We start from the raw sequence: 27,611 nt of genomic DNA on the forward strand, positions 1-27,611 counted from the left end.
TGGAAAGTTAACTAGAACAGCCGTGAATCCGTTCATACCTGGATACTGCGTATCATGATGAATGGGTGCCTATTATATATTATTTGTTAATCAGCAAACTCAGCATAGCGACAGATTCTAGAGCCCTCTGTGCTCGAAACAGGCTCGGTCTTCTCCTCTCGTTGCATCATATTTCTTCAGGTCGCTGCTCCCTCCAATCTCCCGTCCTCCCCTATGTACGAGATGGGTGATGGTGCTTTTTAGGTTGCTGCCGCTCGTGGCAGGCAGCTGGCCAGGGATGTTTATCAATATCTAACTCCTTCGTGATACTCTGACCTGAGTACTCGCCACAGACATCATTATTCCTGGAGGGCAGCAAGTTAACTGAAATGGCCATGATTGTTTGTGGTTTTGTGTCGACTTCTATATCTATATCAAGATATCTCTTATGCTCGCTTGAGACTTTTGTTCTTAAGTTTCAGCTAACATACCTGTTGAATACTGGTGAAGACGAGGCGATTATTAGGGGCTGACGTCAGGAACATTGGAAGGAGCGTCGGGGACGCTGGATGTCAAAGGAGATGTTTTGATACATTTTACATTAGTCCCGTGCGACCATGCTGTACACATAATCAAAAAAGCCATGTGATGATGATATCAGACAGAACGAATTTCCAAAAACAACAGACATTGCTCCATGGTAATAACTTCAACTCTGCTCAAATACTTTAAAAGTGAAATTGGGCATTTTGTATGGGGAAACCTTTTCTTTTTTTTTTTTTTTTTTTTTTTTTTTTACTTGCCGGTAGGTCGGTGTTACCGGTAAGTGGGTACTGCATGGTAAGTTCTTAGTAGGTAATGATGTGGTATAATGTCCTGGGGTACCTAGGCAGATAGTATGTCTCGCTGGGGATGACTGACATTACCATCACACCTAAAGGTACGGCTCCTCGCCTTTGTTCCCAGCCCTCTTCATCAACACTGATAACTGGAATCATTGTAGTCCCCTTTTGAAGACATGATAGATACGACAACAAAAAACACAGCACATCGATTGGGAAAGAAGTATTCTCCTAAGTCCTCATAAGCAGAAGGAATAGGTCAAGATGTGGGGAATAAGTTCAAGAATCACGCATGTGGAGGACGGTCCTCTGTAGCTCTAGCAGCTATCACTTGCCAACAATCATCACGGTGCTGTGCTCACCTCCCAGCTTTGCTAAGGTACCATAAGCTGCAGCTCACAACTCACAAAACACGAATTTCAATCGGCATGTGAACATTTATGTCTCGAAATTGGAAATAATCACCAGAAGCCCTAATATAGTCATACCTTTTGTGCTCTCCCTCTGTTGATAAGGGCTGGGGCCAGCCCTGTGGGATAGTATCGTTACAAAATCCCGGCATCTAGCATACTTTGAACAGCATCCGTCAAACTCTTTTCCAAGCCAATGAAGTCCCATTTCCCTGATGATGTTCCCTCTGATAAAATCTTGACGCAAGCACTGGTGTCCCAGCCAGTCGGTTCGTTGTTAGGCGGCAAGATTTGTGTCGGGTTTCCTTCGGGAATTTTGCTTTGCAACTGAGGGAAAGCTTTGCGCACGGTGTTGACAACCAATTGAGGTGTGATCAAGCCAGCCACCATGAGAATCCGTTTCCCTGACGCGGCTGGGTTTGTCAAAGAGTCCACGTGGGCCCGAGCTACATCGCGAACGTCAACCTAGAACAATCAGTCAGCATGGAGCTAGCTGGGAGAAACGCAAGATTGACTTACAAAGTGGTAGAAGGGGAATTCGACACCCTCGATTTGCTGATGCGTTCCATCCAAGAAATCGTAGATTGCAAAACGGTTCGTCTCATTAACCGACTTTGCTCCTGACATCGGGTGGATCATGGGCCCAGTAATGATATCCGGGTTGATAACGACAAGATCAAATGAAGGGTTCTTTTCCTTCATGATCTTCCACGCAGCTCTTTCGCTTTCTACTTTTGAGGCATTGTATCCAGAGACCACGTCGTTGTTCTGGATGGCATAAGTCGAAGTAACCTATCGTCTATCATTAACTGCTCTTTTAGAATGGTCCTCGAAACCTGACATACCGGGTTCCAGTCAGCTTCTGTGTAATCTTTTCCAGCCTTGGTCTTGTCTTCGAAGGTGTTCAGAACAGCAACTGCGCTACCAAGGAGTACGATTCGTTTCAGAGTAGGCCCAGCTAGCTTATGTGCGCTCTCGAAGACGCCGATGGTTCTACACAGGTCAGTCGCTACTAGATAAAGCTTCGTAAGGGTTACTACTTACCCTTGGATAGCAGGATCGATCAGATCTTTCTGAATGTCCTTGACCTTGAATGCAACTGGAGAGGCTGTGTGAATGATATAATCAAATGGTTGGCCCGCACCCTCGAAGAGATGATCGAATGCCTCCTTCTTAGTCAAGTCCGCGACATATTCAAACTTAACATTCTCTTTCCAGTTTGGGTGGGTTTTATAGACAGCTTGGGCTTTGTCTTCAGACCGAACCGTGGCGGTAACCGAATAACTACGCTGTTTGATGGTTTTATTAGCTTATTTTATACCAGCCGGAATATCCTGTTGGTTTCCATAGGGACTTACTTCCACCAAATCATTAAGTATATGGGACGCCACAAAGCCATTGCCTCCGGTGAGAAGGACACGTTTGCCCTTGCCGACGTTTTGAGACGAACTGCTTGCCATGTTACTTAGTTGAGTACAAATCTCGATGATTGATTAAAGAAAAGAGAATTGGATTCGCTACTAGGCTCTTAAATCATTCACCTAGTCTTGATGAACGTGTTACTAAAGTACGACTGCCGAAACAAGCTTTGCGGGGTTGATCTCACAAAGTTATCCATGACGACATAGCTACGTGTCGATACTTCTGGCAGCTCTCCAATTGGACTTGTGATGGTATTGGATGAAAATGAGTGCGGGCACGCCGGGCATAGGGCATAGGGCGTAAGGCGTAAGGCGTGGTTCTGCTCTCGGTCAATGAACTGCAAGTTCCGTGGCAGTACTAAATGCCGAACTCAATATCGGCTAGTCGGTGCAGATGATGGTCGATGAGCATCAGTGTGCAGACCCTTCTACATAACTGTAGCTACCTAGGACCCTGAGCTTCTTGAGTTGTTCATGAGGGATAGCCATAAGTGGGACGGGAAAAAGTAGTACGGCAAAGAAATAATCTATCATCCATTTCTTAAGCTGTAGAACAGCCTGTCGAGACCAAGATGTACATAAAGTATATACATAAGCTACATGAGATCTTCTCTTATCGGCTCCACTCCATCTGTCAAAGCCAGTCGTATAAGCTTCTCCAGCAGAAGATGCCAATCAGGATTAGGCCCTCGGATGGCGGCATCTACTATACGGCTCTGTCCGGTAGAGCATTGCCCCACAAGGTCTTCCGCAGCCAAAGAGTCCAGGATTTGGTTGTACAAGACTCGCAATCGCTTCTCTCAAGTCCATAATTTCTCATATCAAATCGAGATTGACTTACCACGTGGGTCAAACAAAGATCGCTGCTGCTTGTACTGACTCGAGACGAAGCAACAGCCAAGCGGAGCTACGAAGCGACATGTGCGACCGATGTGGCGAGTGCGGCAATAGCTCCGGCCGCCGGATTCGCAAAATGCCGCCTCACGACGCGACCAGCTATACCAGATGTGAAAATTCGGACTACCTGTCCACCTATCAGCTGCCCGAAGATCTTTTCGATGCTGGTGTTGTGGGGGGTGGGGGAATCCTCCATCCAACCATATATTCCATGGAAGATTTTGATGTTAAAGAAAACTCCTAAGAATTGAAGATGCGGAATAAGATCAGCGGCTGCTTGATAGTCAAGACTGTTGGAGAATTGACTTACGTTACAACCAGCAATTTGCGGCTGCCCTAAGAATAAACCAATCTCCGTGTCGAGGCGCGATCCAGTCTTCGTCATTGTGTTTAAACCTCATGAGTCCACATCTATAACATCTTCGCATTCTGCTCCATACTTTAATACACTCACCCCATAATATTTGTTTATATTTAACAGGGATACCCGACGTCCCTCGTATAAACGAAGAGGGGGAAAAAAGCAGTCTTGAATCAAGACAATCTTCTGTTCACGATCTGCTGAAAATACCCTACCGTATAATCGTTGTAGCAATCGCGAATCTAACAAGAGCTGTACCCATAGTTATAAATAATCGACGAGACTTCGCCCAACTGGCCCCTGGCTTCCGGATCAAGACTTGGATGTCGCAGTGTCGTCGTGCGATATCTAAACCTAGCATTGTTTCCCATCACTTACTCACCTGCGTCACCGACCTCGTAGTTAATCCATTCATCAACCAAGAAACCAAGCGCCGTATAACGCCTACAACTACTCTACTCCTTTAACCAAGAAGCTCTGCTGTTTCTTGAGCGCGGCAGCAAGTTGTCATTAACTGACTTTCGCTCATTCTCAGTCCTATCGGGTTTCTTGCCATTTTGTGTGGCAATAGTCACTCCCCTCAATTTCCTCGACTCGATTCTGCTCGACTCCACTCTACTTCTTTTAAAACTCTCTCAATCTCTACCACTGTTTCTGGGGACTTGCGATGGATTTCGTCGGGCAATACAACTTTGCCGACCCACAGCCCTATTGCCATTTATATATAAAGTACTTTATTATGAATACATTTAATGAGATTAAAGTCTTAACTTAACCTCTATATATTATAAGCTATTATATAATATTAATACCTTCTTTAAACCTTTTTATTTTATATTAGTAGTTTAAGCTAAATATAACTTAAATATAATAAAATATATAGTTATAGCTATTATTAAACTTTATAAGTTAAGAAAACGCTTTAATTAGCTATAGTAAATTAATTTATATTTATAAACCTTATTACTTAAAAATTATAAAAAAATTAACTATAAGGTAAATTTATTATAACGTACACGATAAGCGAGCGGCATAGACAAGCGAGCGGCATAAAAATCTTAACCTTCTTAAGATAAATCGCCATAAAAACATAACAGATTATCTAATTAATTAAAATTAACTACTATACTTATCTCTAGAGGCTATAATACCCTCCTAATAGGTTCTTATATTATGCCTAGTCTTATTATAAGTCCTATAATGCTAAACCCTTAGTTATATTAAACTTCCTTAACTACTACTTCTTAATGATTTAGCTATTACCTATATATCTATATCTATCTAATTAATTAAATCCTGACCTTCCTATATAGTTATACTCCCTTTATTCTATAGGCAGGTTCTTTTTGCCCTACACTGCCGGCTAAGTATTTTATTTGCCTATTAAAGCTCTTAGTTCTTAGCCCTTAATAAGGCAGTCTTATGTATATTTCTCTTTATTACTTTAGTAAGAGACTAAAGAGCTTTAGGAATTAACTCTAGAGAGCTACTATAATATCTTCTAATTTATCTCTAAAGATATTTAGATTAAGATCTAGCCTTAAGAACTATTCTTAAGGTCCTTAAAGTCTAGGATTAAGCTTATTAGGCTACCTCCTTAATAGGCGTTAGAGTCTGTAGCTATATATTAAGCTTTAATATTATAACTTCTAGGTTAAAAGAGATAATACTAGCTCCTCTAAAACCCCCCTTAATATTTAACTTAGTTATAGTCTTTTAAAAGGCGGCGTAAAAGGCCAGGAAGAACTTAGTCTTAGAAATATAGGTTATAGACTATCTAATTAGCTGCTTTATTTCTTAACTATATGCCTTTTTTAGCAGCCTAAAGTACCTAATATTAAGGGGCTAAAGTAGGTAAGAAGAATAAGGGGCATATAGAGCGTAATGATATTGTTTTCCTTATAGTATATCTAGAAGTCGGCCAAATAGTGGCTTTTATAACTATTAAGGATTAAAAGATAATAGGCACTAACTAATCGGTTAATTATATATTAATTAAAGTACTTTAGCTACTTAAGGCCTGTTTTATTATTTATCTAGCTATTTTAGGTTGTAGTAATAGCCTAAGAGGCTAGGAGGTTGCTTTCTTGGTACTAATTGGCAAGGTGATATTAGCCTGCAACTATAATAAATAGATTAATTGCCTAACCTTTTATATTAATTGCTTAAATTGCTATAACTTATTCCCGGTTTTTAGGCTAGACTGATTTTGGCCGTCTATGCCTTTCTAAGCTAGTAATAACTATAGTACTTAATATTATACCTATTATAAAGCCAGTCTTATTAAAGTTCTAGATATTATCTAATTAAATACTATACTTTATAATTATATTCTATATAAGCCTAAACTAATTATAAATAGTAATTAGATCTTTATATTTAGCCCTTTAATAGTTATATTTCCTCTAAAAATGCATCTTAAGCTTTAAGTATTACTTAATAAAATTAATAGCCTAGCGCTTACTAACTAGTAATATATCGCGATTAGTAAGTAGTTAATTTGCTATTTCTTTAATATTATAATATTAAGAAGGAAATCCTTATAAATCTAAATTAAGGATATACTAAACTATAACTTGTTTTTTTAAATTACTTAGTTTCTATAAGTTTAGGATATAATTGCTATAAGCTTATCTGCCCTATAATTAGTAATAAAGGGTGCAGAAGTAAATATTATAGATCTTTACGGCTTATTACAGACTTAATTTTAGGTCTGCCTAATAGGCCTAAAAGGCAAGAATGATTTAAGACTCTTTATTAGATCGAGATATATTATTTAATTAAGAATCAATTAATTAGATAGTTAAGATATAAGATAAGGGATTTTTATGCCGCTTGCTTATCTATGCCGCTTGCTTATTATGTATGTTATAGTTATTAATATTATAAGTTTATATATTAATAGTAGTATTAATTAATTTATAATTATTTTACTAATATTATTACTTATTTTAAATATATTATATTTAATATAATACTTAAAATACTAATTATTAATACTTATTTATTTTAAATATTCTAATACCTATATCTTATTAGTATTATAAAATTTCTTATATAAATTTAATTATTAGCAGGCTATTAATATTATAATAGTTATAATAAGCATTCTAGGATAAGAGGTTTAAGCTTTATTAAAAGGATTAGATAAATATTTATAATAATAAATATAAAGGAATAAATTCCCTTAAAGACTTTTGTTTTTTATACTTCTTTTTATATATAATTTTATATTCTTTTTCTTTATATTAGATATTATTAATCTAATTATTTAATTCTCTATTTTATAATAAAGATTCTATCTTAATTAAACCTAACTAGTAATTTATACTTAGCTTATAGTTAAGAAGTATTAGACTATATTATTTTATATAGTTTTTTCTTTATTATTACTTTTTACCTTTAAATTATAAATAATAGTCTTAAGGGGGTAATTATTAATAAAAGAAGTAAAATCTTTATTATAAAACTTATAAATTTATTATAAATTATTTAAATTAAAAACTATTTATTTTATATAATTTTTTAATACTTTAATATAATATTAAATAGCTATTAGCTTAAGTATCTTATTATTAATATTAGCTTAATTTCTAAAAGATAATATATATATATATATATATATATTTTAAGTTTGCAAGTTAGTCTTAAAAGGTATATCCAAGTATCTCTAGAGTCTAATATAGTTTAAACATTTATTGCCCCTATAGCCGGCAAAGCTTTATTAAGTCAAATCATTATAGTTAGCTGCCTTAATTGCAGCCTGAACCTAGCTATACATATGCCAGCTGAAAAGCCCTGCTTATTAGCTGGCCTAAAAGATAATATATATTACTATTTGCTTTAAGTAGTATTTTAATTATAATTTAAAATAGTATTAATTATTATCCTATTAATAGTTGTAATATTTATAAAATACTTAAATATAATATTTTTTAGCCTATTAAATAAGGCTATTATGTTTTAAAAAAAGAAGTATAAAAAATAAGGAATATAATTATAATTAAAAGGCTTATTATTATTATAAAATTAAAAGAAATTAAGAAAATAAATAAGTAGGTTATTAATAATAAGATAATAAGGCTTTATTTATTTTCTTAAAAATTTAATTTTAATAAAGGTTTATAAAAAAGGCCTTAATAATTTAATGGGTTTAAAAGGTAATAATAATAATAAGGATATTAAAGGTTAGGCTAGGATATTATTAATAGCTAGGGTTAAGAAGGAAATAATAGATTAATAAGGGTTATATTAGATATAGGTAAAGGTAGATTTTAGTTACTTATAGGGCTAGGTATAGGTATTAAAATTAAGAGGAAGAGGGTATTTAATTTTAATTATAATAATAATAATAATAATATATTATAATTTTATTTTATTTTACTTTATAAGTAATAGGAATAAGGGTAAAAAGTAAAAGTTAAAAATAAAAAAGAGGATAAGAATAATAATAATAGTTTTTATTATAATAATTATAATATATAATAAGGAGAGATATAAGAGTTAGAAATATAATTAATAAAGGCAAAATAAGGGATAAATAAAAGAAAAGGTAAATATAAATATTATTAAGAAGTAAGTTAGTAAAGTATTTATAAAAGTTATAAGAGGGCAAATAATTAAAAAGAAGAGAAAGTAAAAGGCTTAAAAGTTTAAAAAGAGTAAGGTATATATAAATAGTTAAACCTAGGTTTAAGAAATAAAGTAATAAAGGTTCTAGAAGAGAGAAGGTATATAAATACCTAAACCTGGGTTTAGGTAGGTTTAGTATAAAAAGATAATAAGTTTTATAATAAGTATATAAAAATATAAAGGCCTATAATATAAGAGGCTTTAAAAGTATATTACTTATAGCCTTAACTTAGTTAGTTTAGGGTTATTTTTAAATTAGAATATATAAATTATTAAAAATTAAACCTTATTTTTAATAATTATAAAATTAAAGAATTAATTATAAAGAAAAAAAACCCTTATTATTTTAGATCTTAAATATATATATAATTTTATTTATATTAAAAAGAAAATATTTAAAACTAAGTTTAAATTATTTAAATAATTAGTAATGCCCTTTAGCCTTATTAATATATTAATAATATTTTAATAAATAATAAATAATATATTATAATAATACCTTAATATCTTTATAATATATTACCTTAATAATATTTTAATTTATTAAAATATTAAAATAAAATATAAAAAATATATTTATAAGGTTTTATAAGCCTTATAAGATATTAAGTTATTAGTTAAATTAAAAAATATTTAGTTTTATATTTAAAAGGTAAACTTTCTAAGATATATTATTACCTTTAAAGAAATTAAAATAAAATAAAATAAAATTATAATAATAATAAAATAAAAAGAACTTATTAATATTAAAGAAACTTAATTATTTTATAGATTTACTAATTAATATTAATAATTTATTAAAGACTTTAATAAAATTATAAACCTATTTATAAAACTAATTAAAAAGGATTAAATATTTATATAAACTAAAAAGACTTAATAAGCCTTTAAATAACTTAAACAAGCTATTCTTAATAAGCCAGTCCTAGCTATATTTAACTTATATAAAGAAATTAAGTTAAAAACAGATTTATTAAATGTTATATTTAAAGGATATATTATTTAATAAGATAAATAAGGAAACATATATCTTATTATATTTTACTTATATAAACTAAATAATATAAAACTTAATTACTTAATTTATAATAATAAATTCCTAGTAATAGTAAATTACTTTAAAGACTTTAAATATTACCTTATAAAAAGTAAATATTAAATAAAGATATTTATAAATTACTAAAATATTTTTTACTTTATTATAATTTATAAATTAAATTAAAGGTAATTATATTATATAAAATACTTATATAAATTTAATTTTATAATTATTTACTAAAAAAGATTTAATAAGAAAAAAGTAAATATAATTAATAGAAAATTAAATTATAATATTAAGCAATTATAAAAACCCTTAAGAAACTAATATAATAAAAATATCCTTAATTTAAACTACTACTTTTTTACTAATTTTACTTTATCTATTCTTATATATAAGGTCAATTAGTTATATACCTTATTATATATATTTAATTAATTAAGGTTAATTTAACTTTTACTAACTAACTTATATAAAACTTAATATAATTCCTTTAATTTTAACATTAATAGAATCTCTGCAAAACTAGCATTTATTTTAGAACTCTTTCATATATAATAAGAAGGATATAAAGTACCTATTCTGCCTTTATAATTACATTAATAAGCCACTCTTTATACCAGGCTAAGTTTAGGCTTATAAAGGCAATAAGGAAAGCTACCTCTTTTATTATTAAAGGCTAGTTATGCCTTAAGGCTTTTTCTAAATTCTTTAATCTAAATAGCTCTTAATTAATTTAGGCTAGAGATATTATACCTCTTAAGTAACCTAAATTTATATAATTAATTAACTTAATTAGGCTATAATTAAAAATAGCTATCTTAATTAAGCTAGACTTCTCTCTTAATAAGAAGTTTTTCCTAATAGCTATAGCTATTATATATAATATATAGTAATCTCTTCTTATAGCTTACTTTAAGGCTAGTTTAATTATATTAATAAGATTATAATTAATTATATAATAGCCCTAATTAGGCTATAGGCTATTATAAACAGGCATTATAATAGTAGCTATAATTAATATTAGCAAGTATAACTAATAGTTAGGTTAGGTAATGTACTTTGCGATAGATAAATTAGGCGTGGTATGTTATAGAGGTTAATTAAGGAGTAGTCCTTTAAGTAGGTTAAAGAAAGAAAGTTAATCTAGCTACTAAGAGACTTATAGCTAGTATTTATATTACTTAATTAAGGCAGTAATTATATTATTAAGGCAGATAAACCTTATTTAATATTAGCTTTTATTATAATAGCCTGTTATAAAGGTCTTTTTATTTATATTATTAATAAAAAAGTTAAAAAGCTAAATAGCCTTTTATAAGGTTAAAGGTAAGAGAAAAAGAAAATAATAATAAAAATATAAAGTTTTTAAAAAAAAAGTAAAAGAAATAATTAAATAATATAACCTTTATATAAAAATAAGGTCTTAATAATATAAGTTATATAAAGAACTTTAATTACTATTAATAATATAATAGTTATAAAGTTTAATTATAATAGATTTTATAATTAAGTTATCCTTATTAAAAAAACCTTTAATTAGAATCTTTTATAATAATATTATAGTTATAAAATTTAATTTATAAAATTCTCTTACTACTTACTTTATAAGGAAGTAATAAATATAAAAAAACTTATTTATATTTTTTATAATAGGATTATTAAGGTATATAAATTACCCCTTAAAATCCTAATATATAAGAGAATTATATTTACTAGTAAATATTAATAGGTATTAATAGCTTATATAAAAGTATATTATTAATATATAATTATATTAAGACTATAAGCTAATAAATAAATTAAATAAATAAATTAAGTAATAAAGTAATACTTATAATATTATATTAATTATTAATAAGATAATTAAGTTAAAAAGTATTTATATGCCTAACTAGCTTATAATACTGCCTATAATAAAAATATAAAGCTTATACTAGCTAATACTAATTTTAAGTTTATATTAAATACTTATTATAAGATATAAAAATTTAAATTTATTAATTTTATTATAATACTTAAAAGCAAAGACCTTAAAGACTTATATTATAAACTTTAAGTCCTTTATTTATATTAATAGTATATTAATATTATAGCTAATTTGCTTATTTAGTCACGTAATCTGTCTCATAACTCATTTAATCCTCTTTTTGCCGCCGATGCTAAATATCTTTAACTTTAGGTAACTAAACTTATATAAAACTTAATACATTTTTCCTCTAAACCCTGCAATTACCCTGCTTCTATCCTAGATATCGCGGTATAATATCCCCCTATCTCAGTCGCGCTCTCGTGGTCTAAGACCATAACCAGCCTATTACAGGTTCTCGGTCTTCTCTAGTACCTCCTTGGCCTGCTACCGGATATCCTTAAGCTACTTATTATATAAGCTGCCGTTAAGGGCCCTAAAGAACCCCCTCTCCTTCCTGCTTGGCTGCATCTCTCTATATAGCTTCCTTTCTAAATCCTTAAGCTTCTGCTTCTTATATTTAAGGAAGTCTTTATTAATTAAAAGGTTCTTATAGATAGACTATATAAGCAGGAAGATCTTATAACTAAAGATTACTATCTTAATGCGGCTAGTATTATCCTTATTAAACCAGGCCTCTTTAATATCTATAGCTATTATATATAGTATATTGCCCTTGCCTTTATTTTGCCTAAGAGCTTCTTTAATCTTAGGGATTATATTATGGCCTTTAGTTAGATAAGGCTTATTAGGCCTAGGTGCCTGCAGGCTTCTTTAGATAGCAGGCATCGTGACGGGGCAGCTGTAATGCTGTTAGCAGTTGCGGCTAGAAGGTATTCGGGTCGGGTCGGATGACTTACTAAAGTGTAATAGATAATTGAAGCGTGGTATCCTTTTAGGTAGGTTATAGAAAGAAGGTTAGGGCTAGCTAATAAGCAGGGCTTTTTAGCTGGCATATATATAGCTAGGTTTAGGCTATAATTAAGGTAGCTAACTATAATAATTTAACTTAATAAAGCTTTACTAGCTATAGGGGTAATAAATATTTAAACTATATTAGACTTTAGAGATGCTTAGATATACCTTTTAAGGCTAACTTATAAACTTAAAAAAATATAAAAATAAAAAAAAAATATAAAAAAATAAACTTTAAGTAAAACTTAAATTTATTAAAAAATAAATATAAAAAAAATATAATCTTAAAAAAGTAAAAAGACTTACCTTTTTAAAAAAGAAATATAATTTACCTATTTATTAAAATTATTATAATAAAGTAATTAAGTTATAAATTAAACTTTAAATATATTAAATTATATAAAGTTATTAAAAAAACCTTAAAAAAAAATTATAAACTAGATTTATTATTAAAAGTTATATTTTATTTAATTTATTATATTTTATTATTTATTTATATTTTTTTATTTTTTTTAAAGTTTATAAGTTAATAAAAAATAAAAAATAAAAATATTTAGTTAAATAAAAAAATTACTTAAAAAGTAAAAATACTTAAAAACTATTAAAATACCTTATTAATACCTAATAACTCTTAAAGAACTTTTACTAATAATGCTAATAGAAAAAATCTTACCTTAATTAATAATATTAAAATCTTTTACTAATTAAGCCTTAATAATAGTAAATAACTTAATATTATTTACTACTTTTAAGTTATTTATAGTTTTAATATTATAATAAAGTATCTCTTTACTATACTTTTATAACTACCTCTTTTAATAATAAAGATATATTATATATAGTACTTATAACCCTTCTTAGCCTAGTATTTTAAGTTTTAAGGTTTATAATAACTATAAGGTATAATAAGAAAATTAATATTTTTAATTAAAATTACTTAGACTTTTTAATTATAAATAACTTTTAACTTTAATATCTTATTAATATAATATTAAAAGGATAATTATAAGTTTAACTTAGACTTATTAAAAAAAATAAAAAAAAATAAGAGTTATATAAGTCTTAAGAATAAGACTTAATAAAGAGGAGATATTATATTATAATTCTTATAGTTATATTATATAAAACCTATAAATTTCCCTTAATTAATTTATAACTTATACTTTCTCCTTATTTCTATTATAAGCTATTTAATAAGACTTATAATTAGATTTATAACTTATATATAAGTATTAACTTATTATAATAAGTTATTATAAGTATATAAAATATATTTATTAATACTTTTATAAATTTTAGCTTATTAGCTATTAATATAACTTCTTTATATTAATTAAGCCTAATATGCATTAAATCTACTATTAAGAGACATAATACTTTAATAACGCTTAGTATATGCCCTATGCTATCTGCTAATAATAAACCTAGCACGGCTTAGTTTAACATAGTTGGACCCAACCGTCACATGTCCGTGCTGAGTCTACTGAGCTATCTGGCAAATCCTCTCCAGTTACCCTTTTCGAACGGAACTGCAGGGCTGTCTTTATGGCATGGCTCTGGATGGCCTTGTTGGCCGGTGCCGGTATGCTAATCGATATGTGAAATTCGTATTTGGGCATGCGAGCTTCCTAGAACGTGGCTTGAAATACTAGCTGGAGATAGTCATTGCTATCGAGTCATTAATCCTGCATAAAGGCCGGCAATCTAAACGAACCCTAAGACATCAAACAAGAGGTGACGAACGAAAACTGAATATGATACTGCTATTTTGGTTGAACCCGTTGAGTGAGTCGTGGTTGTTAAATCCGAACGGAAGGCGAGCGCTCGAAACGAAGGAAATTCGGCTGGTGATGGCGGTAATTGCCGCAGGCTGCAAGGCGCTGACTAATCCACCAAACCGTTTCGGGAGCCCATAGGTTCGCGGTACCCGCGAATTTAAAATTTCGCGGGTACTGCAACATGACTAAGTGTCGCAGGCCGGGCATGATCACATCGAGCCTCAGGAACAACAGCCCTTAGTAATCAAGCTAGGTGATTTAAAGTAAAACCTGTAGGATGGAATACCCCACACAGAAGATAGAGCCAATCAACTCACTACTGCTGCTCATTATGAATGACCCGACCTTCAATGCATTTTAAGCACATCCAGTGCGACACTAAGCATAAGTTTCACGCCTAAGGATAACGTTACTCTATTACGAGATAATCTTAACGCGCATACCGGTTTAATATATTAATAGAGTTGTAAAACGCACTTGACGGTAATGTGATTATTTTTAGTAAGTCTCAACCGTGATATAGGTAGAAGTATCTTATCCAGCGATAGCCATCTCGGATACAGTAGCCAATACCCTGGCTGCTTTACTAGCCAGTTTTGGAACTGGCAATGAGTAATCTATATGATTTCGGGGGGGTTCCAGGGGTTGCTGCCTTTCAAGAGCTAAAATCGCAGTATTGCAGGGGGATTAAATTGCGGTGTAGAGTATTGGTTGAAGAGATACTGGAAATGTCTACATTAAAAATAGAAATTATGGCAAAAGGGCACCTGAAGAAGCAAAAAGAAGTGACGGAGTGAAAGGAACCTGATGTCTTGTATCGGATTGATACACTTGTATAGCACCATGCAACCAGTCTCATGAGAGAAAACAGTGTGAAAAATGAGAAATCGCCAGTACCTTAGCTTATATGCACAGTGCTTAGTCCTTTTCGCGAAATTTTAAATTCGCGGGTACCGCGAACCTATGGGCTCCCAACCGTTTCGAGGATGAAGGGGATGACCAGGAGTAAATTTACGTTTGCGATAAGATCCCTGCAGGGGCAAGGCCTTACAGTAGTGGCAACGTCGGGTGGATCCGCGCGAGAGTACAGAGTACTTGGAGACAAGCCAGAAGCACAAGGTTTGTCATCAAAAACCCCAACCATCTCAGAAGCGGTATGGAATCTTGGGTGGCCCGCGGCGAAGACAGGGGTTTACTGCACGAGGAAAACCTGCTTACCCTAACGGAGAAACGCCAACATGCCCCACTTCAGAAACCAGGCAAGAGTGACTCCAGGGTGGCAAATGCAAAAAGCATTGGTAGTATATCGCTGCTGGTGACCGTGGGGACATACTTGAAGCGGCCACCGCAGACAGATATTATCGGCGTTAGGAAAAGTGCTCAGTTGAACAGGTATTCTTTGGGTGGTCAACCCGGATGCTAACCTGGATGCTATGTGCGCGCTCAATTCGGCGTGTAATGAGATACTATTACTTCTTATCTAGAATAATAAAAGGATTTAAATAATTAAATGTGGGATACATCCCTCGATATCCAGCCTCGTCTAGCCGAATTGAGCTCCATGTGAACCGCTGCTACCAGGCCATTGCTGCGTTCTCCATGGCAGAGGACGGAAATAGTTCACTATTGTATGAAAGAAATCTGTAGCGAAACCGGCAAGAAGACATCAACAGGGACCAGTGCATTCTCCATGGGTAATCTTTCATCGCTTCAGCCATCTCAAATGCACTTCTTTCGGCGTGTTCATCTGCAACGTCAGCCTCGGTTGGCTATCCTGCATCAAATTCACCAGTCTTTCCCTCGCCTGCTCCATACTCTCCGCCTGCTTCACTACTGGATCCACTCTGCAAGTCCGAAAGAGCGTAGCAATGATAGCCACAAATTCTACCTGGGACATCTTCTGGCCAGGGCAGGCTCGAGGACCACCGGACCATGGGAGGAATGTGCTCCGCTCTGGTGTGATGAGCTGAGTGTTTTCTACTGTACAGCCAGGAGTGAGCCACCGGGAAGGATTGAATGAGGCTGAGTCTTCTCCCCAGATAGATTGGTAGGTGTGCAGACAGGCGATGTTAATGTAGACGGTACAAGGCCCAGTGATGTGGTAGGTTTTGCCATTTGCTGTGATAGACTGTGTCGTTTGGATGCTGCGAGCGATGTGCATAGCTGGCGGGAATAATCGCAGTGTTTCAAACTAGTATCGAGACGATTAGCTCGGTCGACAGACAAGCTCGAGGCGGGAGGGGAGTTACCATTAAGGCCAAGCATCTCGTTAGTTTCGGGAAAGTCGTGGAATACTCGGGCACCTCACTTCCTTTCTGCGTACTCAGGACAAAGTCCAGCTCATCCTGTACCCACAATTGCCATTTAGGGTATGCAGCGAGGAGGGTGATAGCATAGGCCATCGTGTTAGCAGTTGTATCAAAGCCCGCTGCAGTGAAGATAAACAAGTTTCCTGCAATTTCCTCCTCTGTGAGATATTGATTTGCTCTCCCAAGTAGCTTGTCATGCCTCTTGCCCTTCTCTTGGTCTGACAGGCGAACGAGCATACTCATGATATTATCAGGAGCACCAACACCTGCGACAGTGCGTCGCCGTTCCTGATCCAGCATTTTCTTGGTAAGGTCTGGAAGATTTTGGAGTGCCGCCCCGACCGTCTGTAGTGGTTTGGGTAGCACTGGCAAGCGCAGGAGTCTTGCTGGTACTAGAGCAGCCACGACGAGTTGTTCTGTACACAACGAGATCGCATCGATATATGACATGCTCGAATCTGGGTCCCTAGGCAGTTCCATACGTCCAAAGGGCTTCGGCTGGCCATAAGCAACCTGGCCAAGAACGTTGACGGCAATAACGCGGAGTCCTTCGATGGTGTCGCGTGACTCGCCTTTGGGCATGCCAAGCATGAAATCGGCCATCTGGTTCGCCTGTTCCGTGCTCTCCTTCCAGACGACCTCGCTGATGCGCTCGTTCAGGCTCGGTGCGACGATGCGACGTTGTCTCGACCAGGATTCTCCATCGGCCTGCCAACGTAGGTATTAGCTACCATTTGCGAGGAGATGTGTGAAAAACCGCTGTTTATAGATGCCGTGATGCGCTAGGTCCAGCTGGTTCTACATGTCATGATAACACGAAAGGAAAGGCAACCAACCGTGACGATATTTTCCCCTAAAAAATTCATAACTTTGGATGCTGTAGGTGACTGGACAAAATCCTTCCTCCGTGCAAGTATCACTTGCGCCATCGCGGGATCTGCGCACAAAAGCTGATTTATGGCAGGCGTAACAAGAATAAAGGCAGGTCCAACCCGATCATGGAGATCATGTTTGTCCCTGAACTCCCATCCGAATATCGTGACTTTGATTGCGTCGTAGAAAGCCGCGGGTAAGACGCGCTCAAATACCGGTCTCAGCGGCACGCTAACGATGATATAGAACACCTAAAGAATGTTAAGAAAAGTCCTTTCCAACTGGAAATCGTGAACGCCCTCACATTCTCTGGGTCGAACGGGCATATTAAAATTGGCAAGCCCGATGCGCGGGCAGCTTGGTAGTTGTGGTAAAGCGCCCAAAGATTAGAGGCCATCCACGAAAGTGGCACGAGGGCAATGGCAACGTGCAGAAATCCCATGGCGCGTAGAAAATGTACTGAAATCTTGAAATGGAGTTCCGGAGGTTGGAGACAGAGCAGTCGTTTATAATGACTGATTCATGTTATGTGTGAGCCTCTTGACGGCGGACGTTAATCTCTGCTTTTTGGGGAAAGGCCACAGCCAGGGGCTTCATCTAGTGCTTACCTCATGGTGGATTATTCACCGAGCGCCAGGAACGTTTTGGCCCTGAGCATGCTGTCAAGTGGATTGGAACAGTCAAATCTCTCAGAACGGCTGTTTGCGCCGCCCCAGGCGCCACAAGCGGCCTGGCCAGCTTTCAGGGATCCGGCTTGTCGTATGCATGCCAAGCCAGGCTAGGCTTGCTGTTCGCTTTGCCGGACTTGTAGAGGAATTACCTAATTTGGAATATAGTTGAATGGAGCCCCCTAAGCTCAAGTTTAGCTTGCAGTTAGCTCCGTGGGCCATCTGCTCCTCCGAGCCTAGTCAAGCCAGCGTTTTACAAATTGTCTCGAATTAGAGATCCCGTCATCTTCTTGCCATCGCAGAGATGATATCGCCTCGATAATTAAGATAATGAACCCGAAGAGTTACTCGAGGCAGCATGCACGGACAGGATTGGATTATACTTTACGAAAATGATCGTTCTGAGGGACAACGGAACGGGATTTGGTCATGGCTTAGTTAGTAATGGGAGGGACCGGGAGTTAAAACGACTATTGTAGCTACAGTACAGGATTGGGAAGAGTCTCTTGTTGCAGTTATAATGAATACCTAGCCTCGATTCTGGACGGAATGGTTCCACAGGAGAAATGTCTTCGATCGTGCCTCCTTGTCGTAGCAATTCTATCCGAGAGTCAGAGTTGCTCTGGCAGGATTGATAAGCCTCATTTCGCTGTCACATCTGGCAACGTCGTTCCGTTCCGTTGAAGTATAGTCCCATGCAAGATCGAGTGCCTGTGTAATAGGTGAGCTGAATATTGGCCAAGTGTTGTGCGGACGGGCTCTTACCCGACAACGAGGGGATGATAGGGGAATAGGGGTCGGCTAGCCTGAGATCTGCCATGGCTGCAGTGCAAAACAAGGCGATGGCCAAAGATGCTTGAAGCATCGCAAACTGTGAACCTGAGTAAACTTTTGTTGCCTAACTCGACTGATGCTCAACTCAACTGGAAAAATGGGAAAGGTCTTACGTTTAATTCGCCGCCGATTAGCTCACCGTAGCTTCATCTTTATTACCTAGAATGGCAAAAGGTTTTTAACCCATACGTAATACATCTCTCAATGTCCGCGATTGTCTCGCCTCTTTAATCCTCTTGGTTGGGATACGTATTTGGATCATCTGTTACCTGGTGCCTCCCCCGTGCTTCGTGCATGAGTCATATGTGAACCGCACCTGGGAAGCCATTACCATGTTCTTAATTATAGAGGATGCAAATTGAGAGTTTAGTATATAACATTAAGTCCATCGCGAAATAGGGAACTGCACGTCATTAGGGACCAGTGCATCACTCCTTAAGAGACTCGTCACTCATCTCATGGTGGGGTATTCATATACCGGGCGGTCAGAGACCATTTGGCTCTGAGAATGCTGTCAATTGGATAAAATATTCAAACTGCCTGGGGCGTCTGCTTGCACTGCCCCTGTTACTGGAAGAGGGCTCGACCGACTTTGAGGGATCCAGTTTGTCGTATGCATGCCAAGCCATGCGAGGCTAGCTGTTCGCTTTGCAGCACATGAAGAGGAATTACCTATTTTGGAAAATAGTTTAACGTACTTACGTACCATTCTATACTCCATGAACCTGATCACATCATCAAGCATTCGTTCATGATTCTCGCTAGTGCTGATGGTAGCCACGAAAATAGAGCCAATTTCGGATATGATTTGAGGGAAGGCCAGCAACCCGGGTATTCGGGTAATCGATTTTGTGGGTGCAGGTACCCCCACGTGGAAACCCGTCCGAGCTGGCAGTCGCGGACAGGGAATGCAGGTTCGGGGATATGGAATGCTGGGTGAGAAACAGTTTCTGGTATAAAGAGCCTGGAGATATGGCGATGCCGACCAAGTCGCATATACGATCAGTTCACAACAACATCTTCAACCTCACATATTTCCATCAACTTCATCTTAGGCCTACAACAGTCCTACAATAATTCTCCACCACTCCGAATCATGGCTGTGGAGCAAAACAAGATGTCACGCAGAATCGTCATCATCGGCGCCGGTTTCGCCGGGGTGTGGAGCGCCCTCTCAGCAAAGCGTCTCATCAACCTCCACAACACGGAGCAAAACATTGAGGTCCTCGTCACTGCCCCAGAACCAGCGCTAGTAATGCGTCCACGCCTCTACGAAGCCAACGCCTCAAGGATGAATCATCCTCTCGGATCGCTCTTTAAGTCTGCTGGTATCAACTTCTTCCAGGGCACCGCCGAGGCCATCGATACGAAGTCGCAGACGGTCCATGTTCGATCAGTGTCAGGAGATGAGTCCGATATTGAATTTGACCGGCTCATTCTAGCAGCTGGAAGCTCCGTCGTACGACCAAAGAGCGTCAATGGCCTTGGACAGTATGCATTTGACATCGACTCTTTGACTTCTGCGAGCAAACTCGAGTTTCATCTCAAGAGCCTAAAATCACTTCCGCAAAGCAAGGCTCGTGATACTGTAGTCATATGTGGTGGCGGTTTCACTGGTATTGAGCTTGCAGCGGAGTTTCCGAAACTGCTTCATAACATCGACAACGTCCGCGTCGTCCTTGTTGAAAGCGCGCAAGATCTTGGACCAGAGCTGGGAGCAGGCCCTCGTCCCACCATCACGAAGGCCCTGAAACACCTCGGGATTGAAGTCAAACTGGGGTCCGCAGTTACTGCCATTGATGACAGCGGTGTGACTCTTGCCTCTGGTGAGCGCATCGAAGCAACGACAGTCGTTTGGACCGCTGGTATGCGAGCAACGCCCCTCACACAGCAAATCCGCGGAACTAAGGACCCTCTCTCCCGACTTCACGTTGACCAATATCTTCGCGTTCCAACCTGTAGGCACGTCTTCGCCACCGGCGACGCCGCTCACGCCATCGCCGATACAAAAGGCCACGCCGCCTTGATGTCCTGCCAGCACGCCAACGTCCTCGGCCCCGTCTCAGGCCACAATGCAGCAGCAGACCTCCTCGGCGAAACGATGATAGCGTACTCGCAGCCAGAGTACAACTGCTGTCTCGACCTTGGATCCTGGGGTGCGATAATTGCACATGGCTGGGACAGAGAGGTTAAGATCACAGGCCATGTCGCCAAGCAGGTCAAGGGGTATGTCAACCAGAAGCTGATTTATCCGCCGAAAGATGCAAAGGAAGCAATCAAGGCTGCGGATCCCGCTTGTTCTGACTCAGATGGCCTTTTCAAGCAGTTTCTGGGAGTCTTGGGATGGACGCTGAGTAGTTGGAAGGGGATGAGGACGGCGGGGCATTGATTAGGCAAAGAAGGAGCAGTTTCAGGGAGACATACGATTCCCCAATCATAAGAGACCATGCAGATGACTCAAACAGGGCGGCCAATACATGGGCACCAAATTAGGTCAGCGATTGTCGCACCGATTGCCCGACCACTGCCTCAGGTTGCAGTATCGTCTTCTAACAATTTTCAAGAATAAATAGATAAATCAACTACCATTTGACAACAATACAATGTTTTACCGAAATAATAGCTAAGTATAAAGCTTCTTGCTCCTCACTGTCTCGCTTTACGCTCTCCTAGATACCCTTCACCTTATATCTCTTATTAGATAACGGATTATTGTGATAGTTATATTTCCTAAGGGATAAACTAGTCTATATTAGGTTTATATTAGTAGGATATATAAGATATAATACTAAGCAGTATAAAATAATATAACTCTTAATAGATAAGTAATATAGATAAGGCTTATATGCGCTTGCGGCTATAAGGGTTTAAACCCTCTATAACATCTGCAAGCCTTTCTTCCGTATAGTTCCAGCCGGTCTTATACTGCAGACGACGCTTTCTAGCATCCTGTGCACTTAGGCGTTCGATCGACATCTTAGCTGTAATTAAGGTCAGCGTTGCAGTTAAGGCGTAAAGTGGAAGCTTAGGAGTTTGACCTACTAGTAACTTGACTTGTGAAGTGCGTGCTTTAGTCGGGACTTGCGGACTTGCGAGTAAGTATGTGGTTTATGTTGTTTTTGATCAGGCTAAGTGCTGACTTTTAGAGTCAGGGACTAGGTCTTCAGTTGAGGTGTGACTGGAAGGGCGATTGACGAGATGGACTGAGGGTCTTTATGCCCTTCAGCTTGTCAAGCTGCTATATGTTCTCTATTAAACTTAGATATATGAAGGTTTTTATATTATAGCTAGATAACTTTATCTGATTTTTAAGTTATATAGCTAAATAAGAAATATAAAGAAAGTAATTAAAAATAATAAGAAAATAAGTAGTAATAAAAAATAGAAAAGAGGGAAAAGATAAATTAATAGCCTTTTAAAGAGGCTTTTTAAAGGTATTTTAAATTAACTTAATTAAGCTATTAAAAGAGATTTAAGTAATAGAAGCTATTAAGGTAATTTTAATTTTTAAAAAAGTAAAGTTAATAGCTATATTAAGTTAATAAACTACTATAAAACTAATAAGCTTTAACTATCTTTAAGTTTATAAGGCTACTTATTAAAAAGATAAAAGTTAAAAGAAAGCCTTAAATATTTATACTTTTTATATTTCATTTTTACTACCTTTTTTTAAAGTAATATAAAGGTTATCTTTACTTAAGTCTTTAAAAATAGTAACATACATAATAAGCGCGTGCACCAGACAAGTGCGTGTACCAAAAATCCCTCAACCTTACATCTCACTATCTGATCAATTAGTTCTCAACCATTTGATATGTCACAACCTTATAAAGAAGCTAATATCCTTCTTGCACTTCAGGCCCTACAGGGAAACCCAAAATTAAGCCTCCGCAAGGCTGCTAGGTTATATGAGGTTGACTACTGGGCTCTTCCTCGCCGACGCAATGGCATTTCTGCTGCATCGAGTATTATCCCTAAGTCACGGAAACTATCTGATCTGGAGGAACAGATTATAGTTTAGTTTATTCTCGACCTAGATTCGCGAGGATTTCCTCCCCGACTGCATGGTGTTGAAGAAATGGCTAATCGACTACTTTCTGACCGCAATGCGCCACCTGTCGGCAAGCGCTGGGCTTCTAACTTCGTCAAGCGACACAAAGAGCTCAAGACATGGTTTTTTCGTAATTATGATTATAAAAGAGCCAAATGCGAAGATCTAACTATAATTCGTAACTGGTTTAAGCTCATAGAGAACATAATCGCGAAATATGGTATAGACCTGGCTAATATCTATAACTTTAATGAGGTCGGCTTTCTGATAGGTATGATTGCAAGCGGAATGGTCGTCACGGGTGCAGAAAGACGTGGACGACAGAAATTAGTGCAGCCTGGAAGCCGGGAATGGATTACTGTCATTCAAGCAATTAATGCGGAAGGCTGGGCGATCCCGCCGTTCATCATTGGTGCGGGTCAGTATCATCCCGCTACCTGGTAGGGACTTTGGCAGCTAGCCGCCTTGATACTGCAATTGTCCTAGCCCTAACTAGGACGAGAGCCACTGCAGCAGCTTCTATAGCCTGGCATACCTCTAGTGGCCTCTCTAGGTCAATTTGGAATACTTCTAAAAGGTCTTCTTAGAGGGATTTCTATACCCCCCCTTTTTTCTAGCTTTTTAGCTATATCTCTCTTTTACTAGCTTTCTAGCTATACCTATTTTATAGGCCTCTAGCTATATACCTACCTTTACTTTCTTTTAAAACTTTATTCCCTTATTTTTATACCTTTTTACTTAGCCTTTTAGCTATATTTTAGTTAGAGTAAAATACCAGGGCAGACTAGCTTAAATAGTTTAATACTAACCCTATCCTAACTCTAAAAACGCTAACATAATCGTCTCCTCCTAATTGTAGTTGTTTGACCAAGTATAATATATGCTGCATTATCTTTACCTTATTGGATCCCAGATGCAAGCCATATACCCCGTGACGCTGCTGTGGCGGGTACTGCAGAGCGCGGAATACAAAGCAGATGAATCTTTTCTATATTGCCAAATATCGTTTAAAGCTTAAAATGACCTGAAATCTATGCGGCTAAAAAGCATCTTTTGTAAATATGTTTAGCTAATAGCGAGAGATATATGGCGTATAATTAAGTATAGCTCTTGCCCTATTAAATACTAAGCCTAGCCTATAAAGGATGATCTGCAGCTGGGCCTTAGTTTCGGCAGAGCTCTATAAAGGGAACCCTTGCTATTGGCCAAGTAAATAGTTTCTACTTAGTTGCAAGACTAGTTACTTAGCCGTGGCGGCAATAATTTCGAGTAATCTATTACAGAATATCTCGGCCTAGCGGGTGTGTTAGAGCCATGGGGTCATCTCGCTCGTTCTAGCAACCGCAATACGGTCAGTTTAAGTACTCTTAAATAGTCTTTTTATAATGTAGATATCTCGACTTTAGGATCAATACTTGCAGATGGCTTAAGAGGGTGATGGTAATGGAACTCTCTAACTGCTAAGAGCCCGTATGCCTTAATATGTAGGTAGCTAGGATATATGTCATATATGCATCGATGCGTTTAGGTTATTTGCATAACTTAAAGTCGAAACTCTTTAATGGAAAAAAAGCAAAGTCGACTAATAAAATAGCGAGATTACCACTTTGGCTTAAACTTTGCTTGGAGTATATATATTGAGAACCCTCTTTCAGGTGAAAGTGGAATGCGGGGTTGATATAAGGATTATCAGCCAATGACATTGCGAAATGTCCACTTTCATCGAAAGTGAATGAATCCATAGAGATGTAGGAAGCGGGCAACTACAAACTCGTTATTTGTAGCCCTCTTTGCTTTATGATGACGTGTGACGTAAACGAACGATTGGTCATACACATATATGCCTCTCGGATGAAGCTCGCTATTGCAGCACAATAGAGTCAGAGCTTCGGTACAGCGCGGCAACTGCCCGCCTGCACAGAACATGCCGCCTAGGATAGCGCTAAGAAATGCCTGATCTTTTTTGAAATACTGAAAGACAGCATTCCAGTCCTAGCCATTGCCGCGAAAGAGCCCATTGCGATGGGCTGTACTTGCTCGATGGACGAGCTCGAGGTAGGCCGTATCTAGCTTATTTCTGGGATAGAGGACAAACGAGAAGCCCTCTTTGTTGTTGGTCATGTCGTCGGTGATATTGGCTAAATCTATAGCTGGGTCCCAGGCGAACATCATTTCGTTACATAACATGGCTGCCTCCTTGATGAAATGCTTAGGCAATCGCCGGAACTGGCTCATTGAGACCGAAATCTCATCTCCCAGTGAGACTACCTGCCCATTGTCACTCCAGCGGAGGAGATGAGGCGGTGTATCTGTCCGAGCTATAACCTGGCCGTAATTTCGCAGACTTAGCAGCTCTTCCATAGGGGATTGTAACTCCATCACCATATACTATCTCCGAATCGACTGTAGCCTCTCAAGCTAACCTACTCGCGGTCATCGTTCAATTTCAAGAGTGGGATATGCCTGTAGAGGTAAGGCATATTCGAGAAAGACTAAGCGGAGGATGTAGATGAGCCTAGAGAGATTAGATATATAGGACCTAGCTGGTAGGAAAGCACTACCACCCGGTGATGACGAGAAGCCTAGGATGCCACTGAAATACACCAGCACGGTCGTCTGTGGTTGACCATTGACCACTGGCTGGGTGGCAAGTGCCAGGGTTAGACCAAATAGTAGCTCGACAAGTTCTTCAGGAGATCCTGGGCCGGCACCTGCCTCGACCTCTATATCATACTCGTCATCATCTGTTATTTCACCTAGGTCTTTTAACCACGTAGTGAACCCCCTGTCCTCCTCTTGCTGATTAGCACCTCCCTTACCCTCTTCACTGTGATCCTCTGCATTATCTTCTTCTTCTTCCTCTCCCATATCATCTTCTTCGCTATCCTCCTCCTCCTCCTCCTCCTCTTCATTATTATCACCAACATCCCCATTTGCACTCTGGCTGCAGTCCCCACGTCCTGCTACAGCTGCTTAAGCACGACTAGCCGGGTGCTTATATCTCCCTGCGAGCTCCTCTAGGGCGGCCAAGTCCGTAAAGGCCCCGTAATTCCAGATAGCATTCAGTAACTACAACTGCTTTCTATTCAGGGCTAGGCCCATAACCTGCAGGCGCTTATCATCAGGCAGCCTATAAATGCGTAAGATCATCGCCAGACACCGTTTAAGCAAGAGCCGATACTTAGTTGACGATGTTGGCTGTATAAGGGTGAAAGGCTTGCTGTAGATTAATGATGCCTGTATACTTCGGAGCCAGCAGAGCATATGTCGGCTTATCCCCCTTGCTGTCTCCTCACAACGGTTTATCATCACGTCTACCAGACGAACGAGGCAGGCAATCCTATCCTCATCCTCACCCAGGCTGACGAGGTCTTCATCGAGGCCGCATTGTTGGCCGTGCCCGATATAATATTCCCGTCCGCCCGGAGATGTAAAGGTGCGCGTTAGGGCTGCAAGCACTTCGCGGCGACCTTTACTGCTATACGTTCAGTCCCAGCCAGTTCGATCTAGCCAAGGCGTCTGCAATAGAAATGCCGTCATATCGGCCGGTTGAGCTGGAGGCGCCGCCGTCATCACACCGGGGGGCTGTTCTCGGCTGAACTCGCGTGTCAGTACGCCATGCAGGTAGGCCTGCACTATAGGGCTATCTATCTGCCGGACCATACTTCCACCTCGCTTAATGATCCAGTATTTCCGTGTTGACCTAGTGGTCCATGTCTGCAGATAGATATACTCGAACTGCTAGTCAAGATCGCGACGGCGATAGGGTCGGGCAGACCTGGCTCTAGAGTCACAGCAATCATCCGGCGGGTTAGACTGGTAGCATCGCATCGACTGGATATTAATGGTGCGGAATTGGCAGTTGATGCAGGCGAAGCCTTTATAGACTTGCAGCTTATCGTGCTTAGCTGATCTGTCGGCTCGGGGCGATGTATTATCAGGTTCTAAGGGTGCAGGGGATAAAGATTTCAGAAGTCGATTTAACCCTTTTCTGGCCTCTGTAGAAATGCTATGCTTATTATGTAGATGTGTTGTTATGCGTGATGGGCCATTGGATAATGCGAATTTGCAGCTCTCTCTAGTGCAGATTAGGAGACGTGCGCTGGTATTAAAGAAGAGCTGTAGATTATCGAGAAGGGCATTATTAGCCATTATATAACTAATTTTAGTATCTTAGGAATGCACTAGATCCTATTGCCTTAATACTATTATAATAGATAATGCTATATAAAAAGGGATCTAACAGGAAGTGCTCGAGATATCATACATATACGGACTAGTATTTTGGTAATTTAACGAAATATGTGGACATGACGTATGCACGGATAACCCAGCAACGTGCACGGGCCAGTTTTGTTGTATTTCGTCGAATTACCACCACGACTGCGTACAGTAGGCAGGTGCCTCAGGCTTTAAGTATAATAAAGTAAAGTCAATCCCTATAATAGATAACCTCATACGCCCGAGGGACTTATTTATATATAATTCCCTTACTAATTCGTCCTTCTTAAGTTGCTTAAATTGCTTAGAAGGATAACAGCCTTATATTATTTCTCTTAACTGTATATAGTGGTGCCAATAACTAATGCATGCCAAAGAGAAGAAAGAAGCCTGCTAATAAAGGGGCATAATC

General features: G+C 37.6%; 5 protein-coding genes across 5 annotated transcripts; 1 reads left to right on the forward strand and 4 right to left on the reverse strand.

The window, feature by feature from the left end:
• Positions 1-1,238: 1,238 nt before the first annotated feature.
• Positions 1,239-2,814, reverse strand: BKA55DRAFT_584291 (uncharacterized protein). The gene is made up of 5 exons (XM_046194301.1): positions 2,590-2,814; positions 2,276-2,520; positions 2,077-2,224; positions 1,751-2,023; positions 1,239-1,696 (listed from the first exon to the last, which is right to left on the reverse strand). The coding sequence occupies exons 1-5, from the start codon at positions 2,689-2,691 to the stop codon at positions 1,367-1,369; spliced, it is 1,098 nt and encodes a 365-aa protein (XP_046042642.1). The 5' UTR covers positions 2,692-2,814; the 3' UTR covers positions 1,239-1,366.
• Positions 2,815-12,111: 9,297 nt separating this feature from the next.
• Positions 12,112-12,324, reverse strand: BKA55DRAFT_527173 (uncharacterized protein; the record flags this gene model as incomplete). The annotated part of the gene is made up of 1 exon (XM_046188906.1): positions 12,112-12,324. A coding segment is annotated over one exon (213 nt), but the record flags the coding sequence as incomplete, so codon positions are not given.
• Positions 12,325-15,945: 3,621 nt separating this feature from the next.
• BKA55DRAFT_545825 (cytochrome P450) lies at positions 15,946-17,867 on the reverse strand (the record flags this gene model as incomplete). The annotated part of the gene is made up of 4 exons (XM_046190852.1): positions 15,946-16,406; positions 16,468-17,260; positions 17,389-17,676; positions 17,730-17,867. The coding sequence occupies 4 exons, from the start codon at positions 17,865-17,867 to the stop codon at positions 15,946-15,948; spliced, it is 1,680 nt and encodes a 559-aa protein (XP_046042644.1).
• A 2,177-nt stretch (positions 17,868-20,044) lies between these two features.
• On the forward strand, positions 20,045-21,628 carry BKA55DRAFT_599222 (uncharacterized protein; the record flags this gene model as incomplete). The annotated part of the gene is made up of 2 exons (XM_046196367.1): positions 20,045-21,262; positions 21,551-21,628. The coding sequence occupies 2 exons, from the start codon at positions 20,045-20,047 to the stop codon at positions 21,626-21,628; spliced, it is 1,296 nt and encodes a 431-aa protein (XP_046042645.1).
• Positions 21,629-24,970: 3,342 nt separating this feature from the next.
• Positions 24,971-27,130, reverse strand: BKA55DRAFT_545827 (uncharacterized protein; the record flags this gene model as incomplete). Its single annotated transcript, XM_046190853.1, has 5 exons — positions 24,971-25,322; positions 25,406-25,441; positions 25,518-25,941; positions 26,275-26,453; positions 26,757-27,130. The coding sequence occupies 5 exons, from the start codon at positions 27,128-27,130 to the stop codon at positions 24,971-24,973; spliced, it is 1,365 nt and encodes a 454-aa protein (XP_046042646.1).
• Positions 27,131-27,611: the final 481 nt, after the last annotated feature.

The sequence above is a fragment of the Fusarium redolens genome (genome assembly GCF_020744475.1).
Source record: "Fusarium redolens strain MPI-CAGE-AT-0023 chromosome Unknown BKA55scaffold_25, whole genome shotgun sequence".
In the NCBI taxonomy this organism is placed as follows: domain Eukaryota; kingdom Fungi; phylum Ascomycota; class Sordariomycetes; order Hypocreales; family Nectriaceae; genus Fusarium; species Fusarium redolens.

Coding starts and splice junctions, on each gene's coding strand:
- BKA55DRAFT_584291 (XM_046194301.1), bottom strand. CDS start 2,691: ATGGCAAGCAGTTCGTCTCAAAACGTCGGCAAGGGCAAACGTGTCCTT. Junction 2,225..2,275: donor ATCGATCCTGCTATCCAAGG/GTAAGTAGTAAC, acceptor TGACCTGTGTAG/AACCATCGGCGTCTTCGAGA. Junction 2,024..2,076: donor CAGAAGCTGACTGGAACCCG/GTATGTCAGGTT, acceptor GATAGACGATAG/GTTACTTCGACTTATGCCAT.